This window comes from Wyeomyia smithii, chromosome 3 (genome assembly GCF_029784165.1).
Source record: "Wyeomyia smithii strain HCP4-BCI-WySm-NY-G18 chromosome 3, ASM2978416v1, whole genome shotgun sequence".
Classification (NCBI taxonomy): Eukaryota; Metazoa; Arthropoda; class Insecta; order Diptera; family Culicidae; genus Wyeomyia; species Wyeomyia smithii.
Genome location: NC_073696.1, coordinates 253,350,989 through 253,367,127, shown reverse-complemented (window position 1 = coordinate 253,367,127; position 16,139 = coordinate 253,350,989). Strand labels below are relative to the sequence as shown.

The following is a 16,139-nucleotide window of genomic DNA, read 5'->3' as shown; positions in this document are numbered from 1 at the left end:
AAACCGACGCTGCCAACTACCGTGACGGTGACGGTCAGCGAGTAGCATTGGAAAATGGAAGAGATACTCACGCATCGGAGATTTTCTCATCTTTGGCACTAGAATTTTCGACAGAATCCTTTTTCTTTTTGGTCTTTTTCGACTTGGCCTTCTCTCGTCTGCTGCGCAGGAAACCGGAAACTGTTGGCGAGGTCAACGATTATGTTGGAGCGAAGAAAGGAAAGTGTAAATTAGGGAATATAATTTATACTACGACTGCGGTAGAATTTTGCTCGCAACATTTTCCTCTTCGTTTTTTTTTTTTCGTTGGTCAGCAACGGAGGGGAAAAGTATTTACCGTTTGAAAAATTCGGTGATGAGCCTAACTAAAGTTGTGGAAAATTAGAAGAAAATCCTCAAGCAGTTAATTACCGATTAGTGTAATTGAAATCAACATTAAAACGAAAAAAATAGACTAAAAGTAGAAAAACCATCACAAATCAAGAGCAACTTACTAAACGTTAAGTGAAATCATATGGGCAAGTGGACCTAGATTATCGTACAAATGCCAACCAAATGAAACAGAAAACGACAAGAAATGCGCACAGGTTTCCCCATGAAAGGAGTGACAAGCGATTGAAAACAAAACGATTTGTTTTAGATAAGGCAAAGCAACAACAACCATCGATTCAAACTAACTTTTTTTTTGCCAGAAAAGAGTCGGTGCATCAAAAAAAAAAACAGAACTGAAAACGGTGCAAAAAAAAACACGCATTTGACTGCTGTCAATAATAATTTTTCATTCCACTTTACAGTTTTAATCTCCTCTAAAGGTTTCAAGAATGCTTCGACGGTTTAGTGAATAACTTCTAGACATAAATTAAAGTCACATCAACTGAAAGATAAAATGCTCCGCATCAATATCAATAACCAAAACACATTTTCCACAGCATCCGTATAACGGAAAAACTGAATCAACAGACAAGATGCAGAAGGAACATTAAGCAATCAGAAGGCATAAACGACCATTCTCGGTCACAACAAAATGCACAGTATTGTGCGTAGTTTACCCACAGGAAGTGAGATTACTTTCAGTTGGTTCCGGCATTGCATATTTGCATATAGAAAGAGCGCGTTAGCGCTGCATGAGGGAAGAAGCTAGTGGGGGGTACTTCAGAGAATTTAGAAACAAGCAAATGCACAGATGAAGCGCACTCAGCCGTTTAATTTATTGCTCCGAAGCGAAATCACCCAATAAGAAGTGGGCTGGAGTGGTGATTTCCGCTGAAGTTGCAGAAAACTTTCCCAACCAAATTGGATGATGATGTTGCTAAAAACAGTCTTCTTTGAGGGAATTTTTTGGCAAGCTAACTGTTTCGGGACGATTGAGTGTAATATACATCGTAAATGTGAAGCAAATTGTTTAAGACTTTGCGATTAAAAGTTGGAATTGTCATGATTATTATAAATCTTGTGAACAGCATATTATATTAGCTAATTTAATATCAGCAAAACGAGCACATTATAACGATAACTAATACGCAAACTTAAGCTAAAAAAGGTTCCACTTTGGGGGATTATATATAGTAAGCAAAACAAAGTTTTTTTTTTCATTATATTCCGACATCTTTTGAATTATTTCGATAAATGCTTACTTGTTGAACACAAGTATACAGTAGAGTGTAAAGTTGATTACCCATCAAAAAATTAAAATCGCACGTAATTAGCTTTTCCTGCCAACTGAAATTTATGGCAACTATAAATAAACTAAGTAAAAACAAATTTCAGCCTGTTTTTCGTTTTAGTTATTTAACGTTTGAATATTCTTCAATAGCATTTTTTTCTAATTTTGTTATTTTTGTCGAGTCGATTGATTTTTTGTTTTCACAGGAATGGTTAAAAAGCTAAAGATGCCTTTTTACATTTGTTTTTTTTTTTATGTTTCACATAGTTTTGGTTGTTTGTTTGGCAATATTTTGAATTTTAATTGTTAAAAAGTAATACTCTGCTAATTTCGCTACATCTTTTTCCGTGATTTTTTTTATTCTTTTGTTTCCACAGAAATAGTGAAAAAGTTATAATCTTTTTGGGGCTACTATTTGAGCTTTATTTCGCTTTTGTTTCTTTATTTGTACATTTTTTGATTGAATTTTTAAAATTTAGTTTGAGTGTCAATTAGATAGATTTCAGAATTTCAACTTTCTGTAAATTCTGGTATTTTTTCTGTTTTGTGTTTCTGATACTATTTATTCTTATGTTTTTTTTTTATATTATTATTTCAATTTCGTTTGATTTTGTTGATTTGATGTTGATGTCCCTGTTTTAGCTTCAAACATTGAGTTTTTTTATTTGTTGTACTGTTTGTTTATTTTATATCATTTAGTTAACTTTTATGTTATTCTTCAGATTTTTTTATTCTACTTTTCTTTGGTTTTGAGTTTTTGTCTTGGAAATTTCAAATTACTCTTAATAATCTTGTTTGTGTTGCAACTTTAATATTTTCTGTTGGTATTTTCATATATGAGATTTTTTATAATATATTTTTCGTAATTTGTTAACTTCTATTTATATTTTTTTTCAGAATTTTAACTTTCCGTACACTCTGGTAAACTGGTTTTTATTTTCTATTTTTGATACTCTTTATTTTTACGTTTATACTTTTTATTTTCATGTTTATAATATCTTAATTTTTTCAATTTTGTTTGAATATTTTCATTTTTCTGTGTGTGCTTCAGGCATTTTATTTGTCAGTTGTTTTTTTTTTTCATTCCAAATTTTGTTTTTTTTTCTTTTTTCATTTTTTATTATGTCTGTTTATTCTATACTATTTCGGTTATATTTTTTCGTGTAATTTTCATTTTACCTTCCATTGACCTCACTACCTTTTGTTCTTCATGTTTACAGTTTTTTTTAGATTTTGTAATCAGTTTTTGGTCCACTGCCTTTTTATGATCTAACGTTTTGGTTCTTCAATCGATCACTGTTTTTCTTTTTTTCTGAGGCTTAAATGCATTTATTTTATTTTTATCAAGCATTTGTTTTATTCCTTATACTCTTTTATTTTTATTTTTTTTATGCTCAAATGCATTTATTCTTTTCTTCATACTTTTTTATTTTACTTTTCTTTTGTTTGAATATTTTTCTTAAATTCATCAAACTATTTTATTATTCTTATTTATGTTGCATTTCTTCTCTTCTTCTTTTAATACTTTTCGTTGGTATTGCCATATATAAAACATTTTATGATATATTTTTGCTTCACTTCTCATAATTTGTTGAACTTTTTTTTGAGGTCGGATTCGATTGTATATAATCTCCGATTTTTTTCACTATACATTATTGAATCAGAAAAAAAAATTGTTCTTTTCGCGTAAATGTTTTGTTGTTTTTAAATCAATAAGAATATTTGTTTTGATCAATCCCCCTTAGGTCAGAAAACACATTTCTCACAAAAAAAACAATAGGATCTTAGAGTTATTTTTCAAGTAAGTGCAGTAAAACGGAAAGAAAATTTTGATCAATGTTTACTTCTTCTGTTTTCTTTTGATTTTTCTGTTTATTTTAAACTTCTTTTGTTTGTTTTTTGTTTTAATTTATTTATTTCTTTTATATTTTTTTATTTATTGTTTTTTTTTTTTATTTTTTTTCTTCTTTTTCAAGTTTTTTTTATTTTTTTATGTACGTTCCCTTATGACAATTCAGTTTTAGATAAGTGATATTTGAAATTTAAAAAAAATGTTCTACTGTATATAATAAATTATATATAATCGGGTCAATATATAATTGAGTCCGACCTGTATTTGTGCTATTGAATTGTCGTCACATTCAATTTTTAAATTTAGTTCCATTCTCAATTTTAAAAACATTTTTTACGGGATTTCGAATTTCTGTATATTCTAATATTTTTTTTTTAATTTTTTTGTACTCTTTTTCCATGATTTTTATACCATAATATTTGTTTGAATTTTTTGTCTGTGTTTGTTTCTGTTCTAATTTGAAGCATTTTGTTTTTCATTTGTTATTTTGTTTGTTTATTCTACAACATTTAGCTAATTTCAATTGTGTAATTTACATTTAAATTTTTGATAAATAAACTACTTTTTTCACCTCATGTGCAGTTTGTTAATGATTTTTTTTTAAATTTGTTGTTTGAAATTTTGCTTGAATTGTTTTTTTTTTAATTTGTCTGTTCATTTTAGCTTAGACGTTTGGTTTTTCTTTATTTCTTTTTTTCATTTGTTATTTTGTTTGTATATCATTAGGTATTTTCCTCATGAAATTTCATGACTTTCTTGTGATTTCCGTTTTTACTTTTGTAGTTTATTTTACGAATTTCGAATTTTTTCCAGTTTTTGGTTTTCTAGTTGTTTATGTTCTAACGTTTTAGTTCTTCCATCGATCAATCTTTTTTCTTTTCTTGTTTTATGGCTTAATGTTTTTACACGTTCTTAGCCATTTATTTTATTCTTCATTCTTTTTTATTTCACTTCTTTTTGGTTTTGGATTTTTTAATACATAAAATTATCTTAATATTATCATTTATGAGCCACAATGCTTTCCAGGCATACAAAAAAATAACATTTATGTTGCATTATGTTGTATTTCTCTTGTTCTTTTTCTATTTTTCGTTTACAGAATTTTTAATAATACATACTTTGTTTCTCTCAATTTGTTAAAATTCTTTTTGTTTGTGGTATTTGATGATGTCATCAGTTGCATTTATTAAAATTAGTATTATCCTCAATTTTTAGTTCATTTTTTTATTAATTTTTTCATTGTGTTCAATTTTTTTTATCTGTCTATTTTTGTTTCCGTTGTTTTTCCACTTGTTGTTGTTTTTTACACTTGTCATTTTGTTTGTTTTTTTTTTAATCATTTAACTTGTTTTTTAGGATTTTTTTCATCCTATCCGGAGTATTAGTATTTTTTTCACGAACATAAAATAAACATTTCCTTCAGTTATTTTACTTGTTTGTACAGTGGCGTAGCCAATTATCATTTCGAAGAAAAAGAGGGGTAAAATCTTGAGAATCAAAAAAAATTAGACATTAATTATTTTCACTTAATTCGGACACGTCCCAAACATGCTGGAAGAAACATGAATGGTAACAAATATACCGGAAGGGATAGTAAAGGTGAAATTTCGAAATTAAAATAAAAAGCGGACAGGAAAAAATATATTCCAGATAGGTATATATACAGTCATACCTCGATATAAGGCAACTTTATTTTTATTTTCGTTACGTTATATCGAGTTACGTTTTATCGTAGCACGAAAAAAAAAATTTTTTATTGATGCAAAATTCATGATGGTTACTCAAAAGTTCGCAAAAACTATCCCTTCACCTAGAAGTATATATAAATTGGTCTTACGTCCCTTTAAGACAATTTTCGTAGACAAACATAACAAGTCACAAAACATTGAAAAAATAAATGTCAATTTTATCCCATTTTACGGTACTTATTGGTTTCAAAACTTACTTAAAACATTTATTCGGAACATTATACACCCCAAAAAGTAATTGTTGTACTTTAATTATGGGAAATTGAAAAAAGTTACGTTATATCGCGTTACGTTATATCGAGGTTGCCTTATATCGTGGTATGACTGTATATATATTAAACTATATATATGTATCTATAAATTTTCGTTTTGTAACGTTTTTCGTTTTTATTTCTATTTTTCTGCTTTATTGTGAGTGTCTAATTTCCTAACATTTTCATTATCATGAAGAGAAAAAAAAAATTTTCGCCTATTCTTCGTGAGTGTGATCTTCGACATTTCGAATACTTCCAATATTTTTGAGGAGTTCTCGCATATATCACTCCTCGAGAAGACATTTTACATATTCTGAATCTTTTTTCATTTTTATTTTGGTATTCATTTTTCCTGTTTGTTATTGTTTTAATTTTGTTTTTAATTATTTATTGAGTTTGATTTCATCTTTTTTACCACTTTCGGTTTGATTTTACTGCGCGGTATTTTATTAGGTATATATTGTTTCAAATAAGTGATATTCGGTAATGATCTTTGTTACTCTCGCTTTGACAGAAAAAAAAAGAAATATTTTTTTATTAGGCGCGCAACTAAATTCTCACTGTTAGTCAAAAGATGGCGCCAGCAGTAAATGCTGTTCGACTCTGACATATCTAAAACGTGCTGAACCAAGATAAGACATATGGTGAAAAAACCGCTTAAAAACGTTAGTGATTTTTTGTGGCGTCACACTTTTCTCACATCATACAAAAAAAAACGTCGACTAAAGTGCATCGAGAATCAAACATTTTTACGGTAATCCTGCTCTCAGTTCAACAACGCGCCATGATTGATTTCGTTACTCTTAAGACGACAATTTCGTTATACGACTGTCCGCGTGAAGGAAGACCAAAAACCTTCGAAGACGCTGAATTAGAAGAATTGCTCAATGAGTAGCTATGCCAAACGCGAGAACAGCTCGCTTCGGTATTAGTAGTTACTCATCAAGCCATTTCCAAGCGAGTACATGCTTTTTCAAAATAGAGTTGCATTTTTGTTAGAAAAAATAGCGAGAATTTAGTTGCGCACCTAATATATAATTTTAATTTAAATGATTTTTGTCGATCCTTATGGTCTGTAAAGGTGTTACTTCTATCAAATGACACATTTGTGTAACATCGTGGTAGACAAAATGTAACTGATAATGTAATAATTATCTCCATTTTTGAGCAAAATGTTTTGAGACAGTTAAATTTTATTGCAGTTGACTAATTTTAGAAAAATAATTTTCGCATTGAAACATATAATTTTAAAACTAAAGTACCATTAAAAAGTGTATCACAAATGTGTTGGAAAAGGCTCAATTTCATATCTAGTGGAAATAATAATTTGGTACAAGCAGCTACATCGCTGACATGAACTGAGCATTGAAAAAAGTATCATGTATTAAATAACAAACAGCAAGTGTGATTTTCTATAGAAAGGTTTTTCAATTAACTTGACACCAAATAAACTACAACATGACGTAACAAAATTAATAAGCCAACAATTTGTAGAGGTAACATTTTAGTGGAGCAGAAACAATCATTAAAATAATACTAAAATTGGAAATTGCAAAAACATCTACCAATCTACAAAAAAAAATTAATCAAATGGGACAAAGATGGCTACAGGGGAAAAATATGGCTATTTCTAAAATACAGAGCAAACAGAACAAAGTTTAGTGTGATTCTACGCAAACGAGATGAGCTTCATAGCTAGAAAAAAAATAAACAAACTTTGATTTCACTAGCTACTTCTATGTACACAAGCCGGTGTAAATCCTACTAAGGCATTTGCTGGAAATCATTCAGGTAGTATTTCGTAGAAGAGGGTAGGATATAACTCTCGAAAGAACAAACACTCACACCACAGAAGACAGGTTTGAATCTAACCTATCCTTTAAAAAACCAAGAAAATAAACATATCAGAAAAGAACCAACCGATTTGAGGAAAAGAATATTAAAAAAAAAACTAAGTAAATTCCAAACCAAATCCACAAGTGAAAGTGATAAGTGAAGAAAAATTAAAACAAATCAAGAACGATTTGGAACGTGTCATTTACATTTGGATCCCCTGAGCAGCGGATTCCGACCGATGAAGGAACTCGCTATGCCGTTACTTCCTCCGCCGTTGTGATTGCCGCCGCCGCCACCGTTGAGGACATCGTTCGGACTGGTTGGAGCGGAAATGGCCACCCCACCAGCGGTGCTGGTCGACACCGAGTCGGCCCCTCCGCTAGTAGTCGAATCGCGACTTTCGCGGCTTCCTGGTGGACCGCACGCATGCGTGTTCGTGTTTGTGTGTCGAAGTAGAACCAATTATCATTATAATTGTTGAAACGTAAATTTGCAGGAGACAAAAAAATAGGCGAAAGAGAAAATGTTTCGAAAATGTAATTGAATGCTTTGGATAAACGCTGCAACTTCGTTGAGCGTAAGGATTAGACCCTGTCGTAAAACAGCGGAATCGGTTAGTTCAGAACAGAAAGGGTGCCATTATTAGGTTCAAAGACGGATAGTAGAGTAGTATAAATAGTAAAAAGGTGATTCGAGTAAATACGGACCTAAAGCGTAACCTCCCAGATAATCCGACAAACGGGAAAGCAACATACAGACACAGCAAAACCATTTTTATTTTTATTTTCAACACAATTGTCGCATAATGTTGTGCTTGAGAGACACGTCGAAAAGCGTAGGATAATTAGTGTCTAATTAAATTCAAACAATTCAGGCATAAGAACTAGCTACTGATCGGATCGGAAACTGTCAAATCGATTTGATGCAGCTTTCTCTAATCTTTACCTAATTTTTCAATAGTTTACGTCAACAAGATGAAACTTTTTCATCATAAATCTTTTACTTCGTATTGCTTTTACAATATCGATAGTATCAGTTTCGGAAAATGTGACAAAAAATCACTTTTTCAAATCAACGAATTCAAAGAATAACAAATATCAGTGAGGTTCAAATTCAAATAAATACAAAAAAATTAAAACTTTGTGTAAATTTCTGCAGTCAAAATTACCAAAAATGTCAAATATATCTACATTTTTTAGAGAAAACACATGAGTAAGTTGGCCAAAAAATCTACAATACAAAACACAGCATCAAATGGGACGCCGAACACGAAGAGAAGCACTTCTCTGCGCGTGAAAACCTTTCAAAACACAGAAAGCCCTCCCGCGTGCACAATCCAAGCAAGCATAATCTTCTTTTTCTTCGTGAAGGGAAACCGTGAGTAATTGCTTTTAAAGCGACTGTAAACACGGTTGCTAGCAAAAGAGGGTGCCATTAAATCCTTCTTTTTGCGGGGGACGCCGTTGTTGCTTAACTGCTGGATGGATCTGGTTAGTGTGAGAGGTTGGAATGAAGCTGCGGTGCTGGCTGTATCACGAATGATTCACGGAGAGAAAACGAACAGGAAGAAAGGAAGGAACTGAAAAGTGGGCCATTGAACTGAAAAAGAAACTAGGAAACAGAACACAATTTGCATCGACAAGAGAAACCGACGAGTGTCGGACAAACGTGACAACGAAACAATCCCCCGGAACTGTTGGCGCTGTTATTTACTCATCTTTTTCTAGCTTGTGGCTTGTGTGCTGTTGGGTTGTGTTATTTTTATTCTCGGGCGTGTAAATTGTGTTTATCGGAATGGTTGAGGTTTAGTGCGATCGTCAGCTGATAGCCTAGCTTTAGAAGCTTTTTTTTCATGAAATGGAAACGATAGAAGTAGAGTGTAAAAAAAGAGAGCTTAAGACAACAGAGGGAAGCCAAAATTACCAAATAAAATAACGAAAAAAGGAACGATAAATGATACTAATTGGAACATAAATGGCCAACAATGAGTGGGAAAGTTGATACATAGTCCTTCTCATCTAAAAATAATCGAATGAGAGAAAATAAAACAATAGTGAACAAATTACCCTGCGAGTTAGACATGAAGAGATTTAAAAGGGAGGTAGTGCGGCGGGAAGATTTTTGTTGTTGTTGTTGATGATGTTGCGATTCTTGTTCCTGTTTCATTTGCGGCGTTTGCTGTTGCTTGTTTTGTGGTGGCTGTTGCTGATTATGATTAGTCTTGTTTAGAAAGTCGGCGTAAAAAGATTTACTTGTCTTAGCCGTACTTTGGGCCGAACTGGACGCAGATGAATCTCCCGTGACCGTGGCCGAAACAACCGCTGTGGAAACCGGAGACAGTGGCCGGTCTGTACTACCTCCGATAGTGTCGATGAGACTGCTCCGTCCACCGGCAGATGGAGCAGGCGAGGTCGGAATATTCACCGGAGAATTGGTGGGCACTGCAGCGCTGGAACTGGACGTGAACCAACTGCGGAGATTGCTTTCCTTCTTGATGATCGGAACCGGCTGGGACGAGCTGGTCGTCGACAGGGCTGGCGAATCGGTTGCCGATCCTCCCGTTCCGGCACCTCCACCCGTCGTCGATCCCACACCCGAGCCGGACGCATTCGGGGTCGAGGTGTTGATTAGCAACTGACTGTTAGTTGTTAGGGAACCACCAGACAAGTTCACCAAATCAAGCTCAATAAACTCTGCGGTCGCATGAATATAGGAAGAGAGAAAAATCAAAGAACAAACAAAAACAAACAAATCACGCGCTAGGTAGCATGCGATTTTCTCGCTTATCTAGTTTTGACGCTTGCATATTACGAGAATGAACTTAACAAACGGAAGCTTAACTAAAAATAAAACAAACATTACAGCTCGTTTGGATTTTAATGGTGAATCAATATACAGTATGTTCTAAAGATCTAATATTGCAAATCATTAAGCATCGTGACATAATTCAATTTTAATAAAATCAAAAACAACAAAAAAGTCAAAACCAAACAACGCAAACAAATTAATGAACAGCACAAAAAAATCACTTTCTTTCACACCTATCCCGAGCGCTATGATATCCAGCATTGAAAGCTAGAGAGCGATGGGCAATGTTACTTACCTGGTTTTTCCAGGCCGGTGTACTTGTTCAAAACAAACTGCTCCAGCAACTTATCCACCGTTAGCTCAAGGAATTGACGCTTCAAATCCGAGTGGACCTGTACGATAAAAAAAGGCGTGTGATACAATAGCTGAAAGCAGTAATAAAATTTCGTTACATTACCTGTCCGACCAAGTCAAAATTATTTTGAACTATTTCCATGTAGGAGGAGAGGAATTCTTTCATCTGCTTCAGGTGGGCTTCCTCGATCTCCTGAAAGCGCTGTAACGAGCCGGAATAAAGATTTAGATAAATCGGTATTTGATAATGTGTAGGACTGCGCTCGATTGATTTTCGGTCGACGATTCAGCGTATCTTCATGAAGATAAACATATGTGAAGAAGCGAAACTCAGAGCGAGAAGTAGTTCGAGGAACTTTTTCGATTACTAAACTGAATCGCCTAATTTTAATTTTAAAATCTATTGTCTCATATGACGTGCGCGAAATCAACAAAAATCTCGATCTAGAATGCTAAAGCGCACAAATATATGGAGAAAAAATCCGCTCCAGGAAATTGCTTTAATTTGCATTTCAAAATCCAAAAGTCTGAATAGGACTAATGTTGTTTCAGATAAACAGATTACCGATCAGGCAATTACAAATTTTACGAGTGATAAACTTTAAATGTAGGTATGTGTGTCTATAAAATAGTAGCAGTTAGAGACGCGAAATGACAAGAGTACAAAACGCATAGAACGTTTTGTGGGTTGCAGTCTGTTTTCACGAGCCAACGTTATGGAGCATTCATTACTGTGCTTGCCATTCGTGAGCTCAACACAGAAGCTTCAAAGATAAACATCCTAACTAATGCATAGTTTACAGTTTCGCAGAGAAATTATTTTAAATCGGTTTCCTGCACTGAAATTTGCTACTCTACTGCGAAAATCAGTCACATTTTCATTATTTTATTAATCGTTATAAACACGCTCCTGCTCAGAATCTACTCGACCGATTCTGTGAGTGTCGGTGGGAAACGCCGACTGCAGAGGAGTGTAAATCGGTTTTTCTCGACACGTGCACGCGTTCATAAATCGATAACCGACTACCGGAGAGCGCAGGAGGCACACCGAACGATCGTCAAAGTTGCGTAAAGGCCTAGCCTCGGAAAGTGCCACAAATATGCTACAGTAAGTTTCAATTCAATCGTCACCTCATTAATTATTCTCACGAGACTGTGGCACGCAACAAGCTGTCTAATGGTTACCAGCAGAAAGGAGTGAAAACACCCACACTTCATAAATAAAGGCCGCCGTCGTACATTCCGGCTACATACCTTGCATGTTATTGTCATTTTCTTCTCGAACTCCTGCTTGACGGCGTTATGTTTTTCCACCAGGACTTTGTAATCATCTTGCTGCTTACGCAGTTTTGCCTCGGACTTTTCGATCTCCTTTGCCGAATTGTCCTTGCGGGCTTTTTCCACCTCCTGCAGCCGGGTAGAGTAGACGTCCTTCGCCTTTGCCACGGCCGTCGTGGACTCCTTCATGGCCTAAGGTTTTAGAGTGAAATAGTTTTTAAGTATCGCTAATAAAAGTGAAAGTACGGCAACAAACCTGAACCGCATCCTGAGTACTAGACTCTTCTTCCTTAACCGTTTTGTGCTTTTTGTGCAGCTCCTCGGCGTACTTGTTGATGTTTTTCACCAGATCGATTAGCTTTTGTACCTTCGCCGAATGAAGCTCCGAGAGGCGTTCAGTCGTGGACTTTAGGATGATCCAAAGCGGGGAGAATGTGCCTCCCCCACTGGAGCCGGCTTTATTCGCTAGCTTGGCGAGAAGTTTCGAGTTGTACTCTTCCAGGTTTGAACGCTCCCGAAAATACTCGGCCAGCTCCTTGGTAGCCGAGAGGCCATATTTCATATTTTGGTACAATACCTCATAGCCGTTGTTTTTCTCACCCTGTAAAGTAGAACAGAACGCAAGAAACGAAATGATCGATTAGTATAATATAAACTTAGGTAATCTGCTGAACATCTAACAAGAATACATTAAACTCGAATTTCAATATCCTGTAAACAAACCCCAGGAAGAGGCGAATGCAAAACAACAACAGCTTCGCAATGCACGACGCCTTCACTTTGCTTCGTGGTGTACTTCATTCACAAAATGTAGCAGCTCTTACAAGCTGGTTTATTTGCCCAAACACATTCGGTGCATGTTTGAAGCTAGAGAAGCAGACGTCAATGAAAGAAGTCACACCAACGGGCAAAAAAAACAAGTAGCACATATCCGAACTTGGTTCTACGGCGACTGCGGCTATATTTATAAAGTTACGTTCATCGACTTGACTTGACTCATCGTTCGAAACTAGCGCATCGTCTGGATCCGCGCGGTGCAAGTGGATCCATGTCTACGATGATGGGCGCCACTTGAAAAATCACCCGCCTCTATTTGGCGGATGCCTCCACCGGCGGAAAGGCGTAGTGCCGCCCGCGAGCGTGAATTCGCACACAACCAGACAGATAGCGAGGAAAAAAAGGTTACAGGAAATAATCGACAGACGAAACGAGGACGGTCGCCAGCCGGCAACACCTCGCGTCATAGGTTTTTTTTCTGCCTTTTCTCGTCGCCACATCGCTATCGTTTATTTGTTTCATTTGTTAAAGGGTGGACCAATACTATAGAACTCAAAGTTTAATTTAGGCATTACTGCTAATTAAAAAAAAAATCGCCTTTTCGACAGTTTTGACATTGTTAACATTTTTGTCACATCTTCTACATTTTATATATTGTTGATTTTTTGAACACATCTGTGAAACAATTTTAGCTCTGACAGACATCTTTGGTTCTTTTGATATTTTCGTTATAATGGAAACTTTGACATTGAGCGGATTTTGCACCAACTCAACCAGACATTGGCAGCACCCTCCATGAAGTGAACCAGACTTTGTTGGTGTGTAAGACTTACTAAACTTTGCAACTTCGCATACTCCATTTTTCAAAACTTTAACTAGAGTAAAGTTTGAAATGTCTGATGTTTTCAAGCCTTTTCTCATTAAATGACATATCTAATGGACGACAAAAAATAGAGCAAGTTGTTAAGAGACCTTTAGGAAAGTGTTCTCATAAAAAATACTAAAAAATTGAGATTCTACTCTACACTGAATTTTCAACATATTGTACATTTTTGACGACATTGTTCACTTTGTTAAAATTATCGATATGTTCGTCATTCTTGGCATTTTTTGTCAAAGATGTCATTTTCTGGCAATTTCGCAATTTTAGAATTTTTTTGTTGCATTTCATAGCGATTTTGTGAAGATCTTCAATTTTGTTACTCAACAACAATTTTCGGATTTTATATCATTGCATTGTTCTCACATTTAAGTTTTTCTATCAGTGTAACATTCAGGGGCGACTCATGGCTTTTTAATCTACCTGTTCAACTACTAATTCTGAAAATCACAATAAAGAAAGTAACTACAATCATGTCCGCGGTACCGTTTTTGTAATATTGATAAATTTGTTGTACAAATGTTACAAATAAAGTGGCCGCGAAAATGCACATGTCAGATTTTAAAAACCGACCGTGTACATTAGGGTGGGACAAAAAATAAATGTTAGCTCCCATGCACTTTTCGTGTTCCTTATGGGTCCTATAACAACTGTGTAGTCTTTCAGATCGATCAGTGGAACTATATTTTTGCCCCCGATTTTTAAAGTTTCCATACGATTTTATATGGGAATATCCCTATTTAAAAACTTCTTCGCTAGAAATGTCCAGTTGGCATTGATACATACATGATATTTGTAGGTAACTTTCCTAGGAAAAACTCTTCTGAAGACCGTAAGGCGCTACGATGCTGTAGAAAAAGTTAATCACTCCATACTGATTGAAACAACACTGCTATAGCATGCTACTATTGCAAACTTGCTTAAAGATGAGAAATAGTTTCGCATGTAATTAGGCCCAACAGTGTGATTTTTGCTCATAGTATCTTCGGATAATAGATAAATTTTACGCGATATCATTTCTTATCACATGGTTGAATTTGCAACAAAAGTGTATGGGAGTGAAAAAATAACACCATCGCTTTTTTTTCATATAACCGTGTCCCAGTCTAGTGTACATATCGTTCGTTTTTGGTTTGAAAATGTCGTGTGCGAAATTTCAGCTCAATCGGACATGATTTAGAGGTGCCTCAAAATGCTCAAAGCTGTGATTTTTTTACCCACAAAAAAAATAATCGATAATTTTTATTTGGATTTTAAATGACTTGAAAATGCACAAAACGTTGAGATCTGAGTTTTATGATAATTTTTTTTTATTTGGCCGAAAACCGACCTTCTGGGACTTTTTATGTGGTAACTTGAGGTAAAATCTCATGTTCGAATTTTGTAAAACTTCATGGCTCATTTCAAGATGGCTTGACAAAGTTTTTTTTTTTAATTCTTTTAGCACCAATATTTAGTGGTTAATTTGTGGTTTCGAAATCCAATTTGTGGTAATTTGTGGTTGAGTAATTTCTGAGAAATTTTCAGAAAACTGAGTCAAGTCATCTCTGAAAATGATTTCGCTACAAATGAATCGGACAACGATGATATATACATCAATCGAAAGCTCTTAATTTGTGGTTCACGAAAATGTAGTTTTTGTAGGCATACTTCATATTAAAATAATAAAAAAACTATTATTTAAATTTTTGAACATTGTTTACCTCTTGTTGTCAACACCGACCGTAGGCGGCGTTGGATGAGCACCTGTCGATGTTAGTGCGGTTAGTGCTTATTTAGAGTTAGTGCGTTAGTGGATTATCTAGAACATATCGACAGTCGTTCATATACACTAAGGTCGTTTTTTTACGCGGGGGATGCGTTCCAAATTTGTATGGGCCCGCGTAAAAAACGACTTTTTTGAGTTGCAAATATAACAAAGAATACCGTCCTAAAACGTTAAAACCTCGTTTGAATATGATAGTGGCCAATCTAGAGACCAAAATTCAATATTTGAAATTTTGAGTATTTACACCAAAAATTGCGATTTTTTTTAAAACTGATATATGATCACTCGTGGCCTAAAACGGAAAGCGTGATTGAAATGAGGTCGATATCTTGTACCGTTTTTGAGTAATGAAGGAAAGCAACCCGCGTAAAAAAAACCGCGTAAAAAGCGACCTTACTGTATACGACATACAGTTATCGCTGCCGTTGAAAGCTTTTTTGTTTTATTATTCAGGGGGTAGTTGTAGTAGCATATTCCTGAGACGAGAAAATATCGATTTTTAATTCTAGTCAGGACTCACACCTTTGGGCATTTACCATGCGTTTCAACCGTTCCCTACAGTTCTAAGGCCCATTCCCAACCTTAAGGCATCATTCCAGTTTCTAAAATACCCAACAGTCGAATTCAGTTGCGTAGTTGGTTACCAAAATATTATTATATTTATCGAAACAAAAAATTGTTCTTTATTATTATCAGGCTGTGATTTATTCCAAGAGTTAAAGCATATGTGCTAATAGATTTTAACATATAATAGATTTTGTATGAGAAAGACCAGATCACACCCCTAGGTGTATTAATTTAGGTTTTTTTTTTCAAACAAACGGTAAACGACAAAACTACATTTCCGGAAATGATTCGACCGAAGATCGAGAAAATTACGCTTGCATGTCTACGTAAAACTTCACTTATTTAGAGGAAATT

General features: G+C 34.6%; 1 protein-coding gene across 15 annotated transcripts in view; it reads right to left on the bottom strand.

The window, feature by feature from the left end:
* LOC129726489 (F-BAR domain only protein 2) overlaps positions 1-16,139 on the bottom strand; it is a 46,832-nt gene that overhangs the window by 4,242 nt on the left and 26,451 nt on the right. For 7 of the 15 annotated variants that reach the window (XM_055683257.1, XM_055683252.1, XM_055683254.1 and 4 more), the window contains 7 exons: positions 12,050-12,394; positions 11,770-11,985; positions 10,619-10,717; positions 10,457-10,553; positions 9,420-10,046; positions 7,560-7,763; positions 72-180 (listed from right to left, as the gene is read on the bottom strand). In XM_055683257.1, coding sequence (XP_055539232.1) covers positions 72-180; positions 7,560-7,763; positions 9,420-10,046; positions 10,457-10,553; positions 10,619-10,717; positions 11,770-11,985; positions 12,050-12,394 — 1,697 coding nt within the window. The remainder of the gene's footprint in view (positions 1-71; positions 181-7,559; positions 7,764-9,419; positions 10,047-10,456; positions 10,554-10,618; positions 10,718-11,769; positions 11,986-12,049; positions 12,395-16,139) is intronic. The other 8 variants (XM_055683261.1, XM_055683249.1, XM_055683246.1 and 5 more) reach the window with 7 other exon arrangements.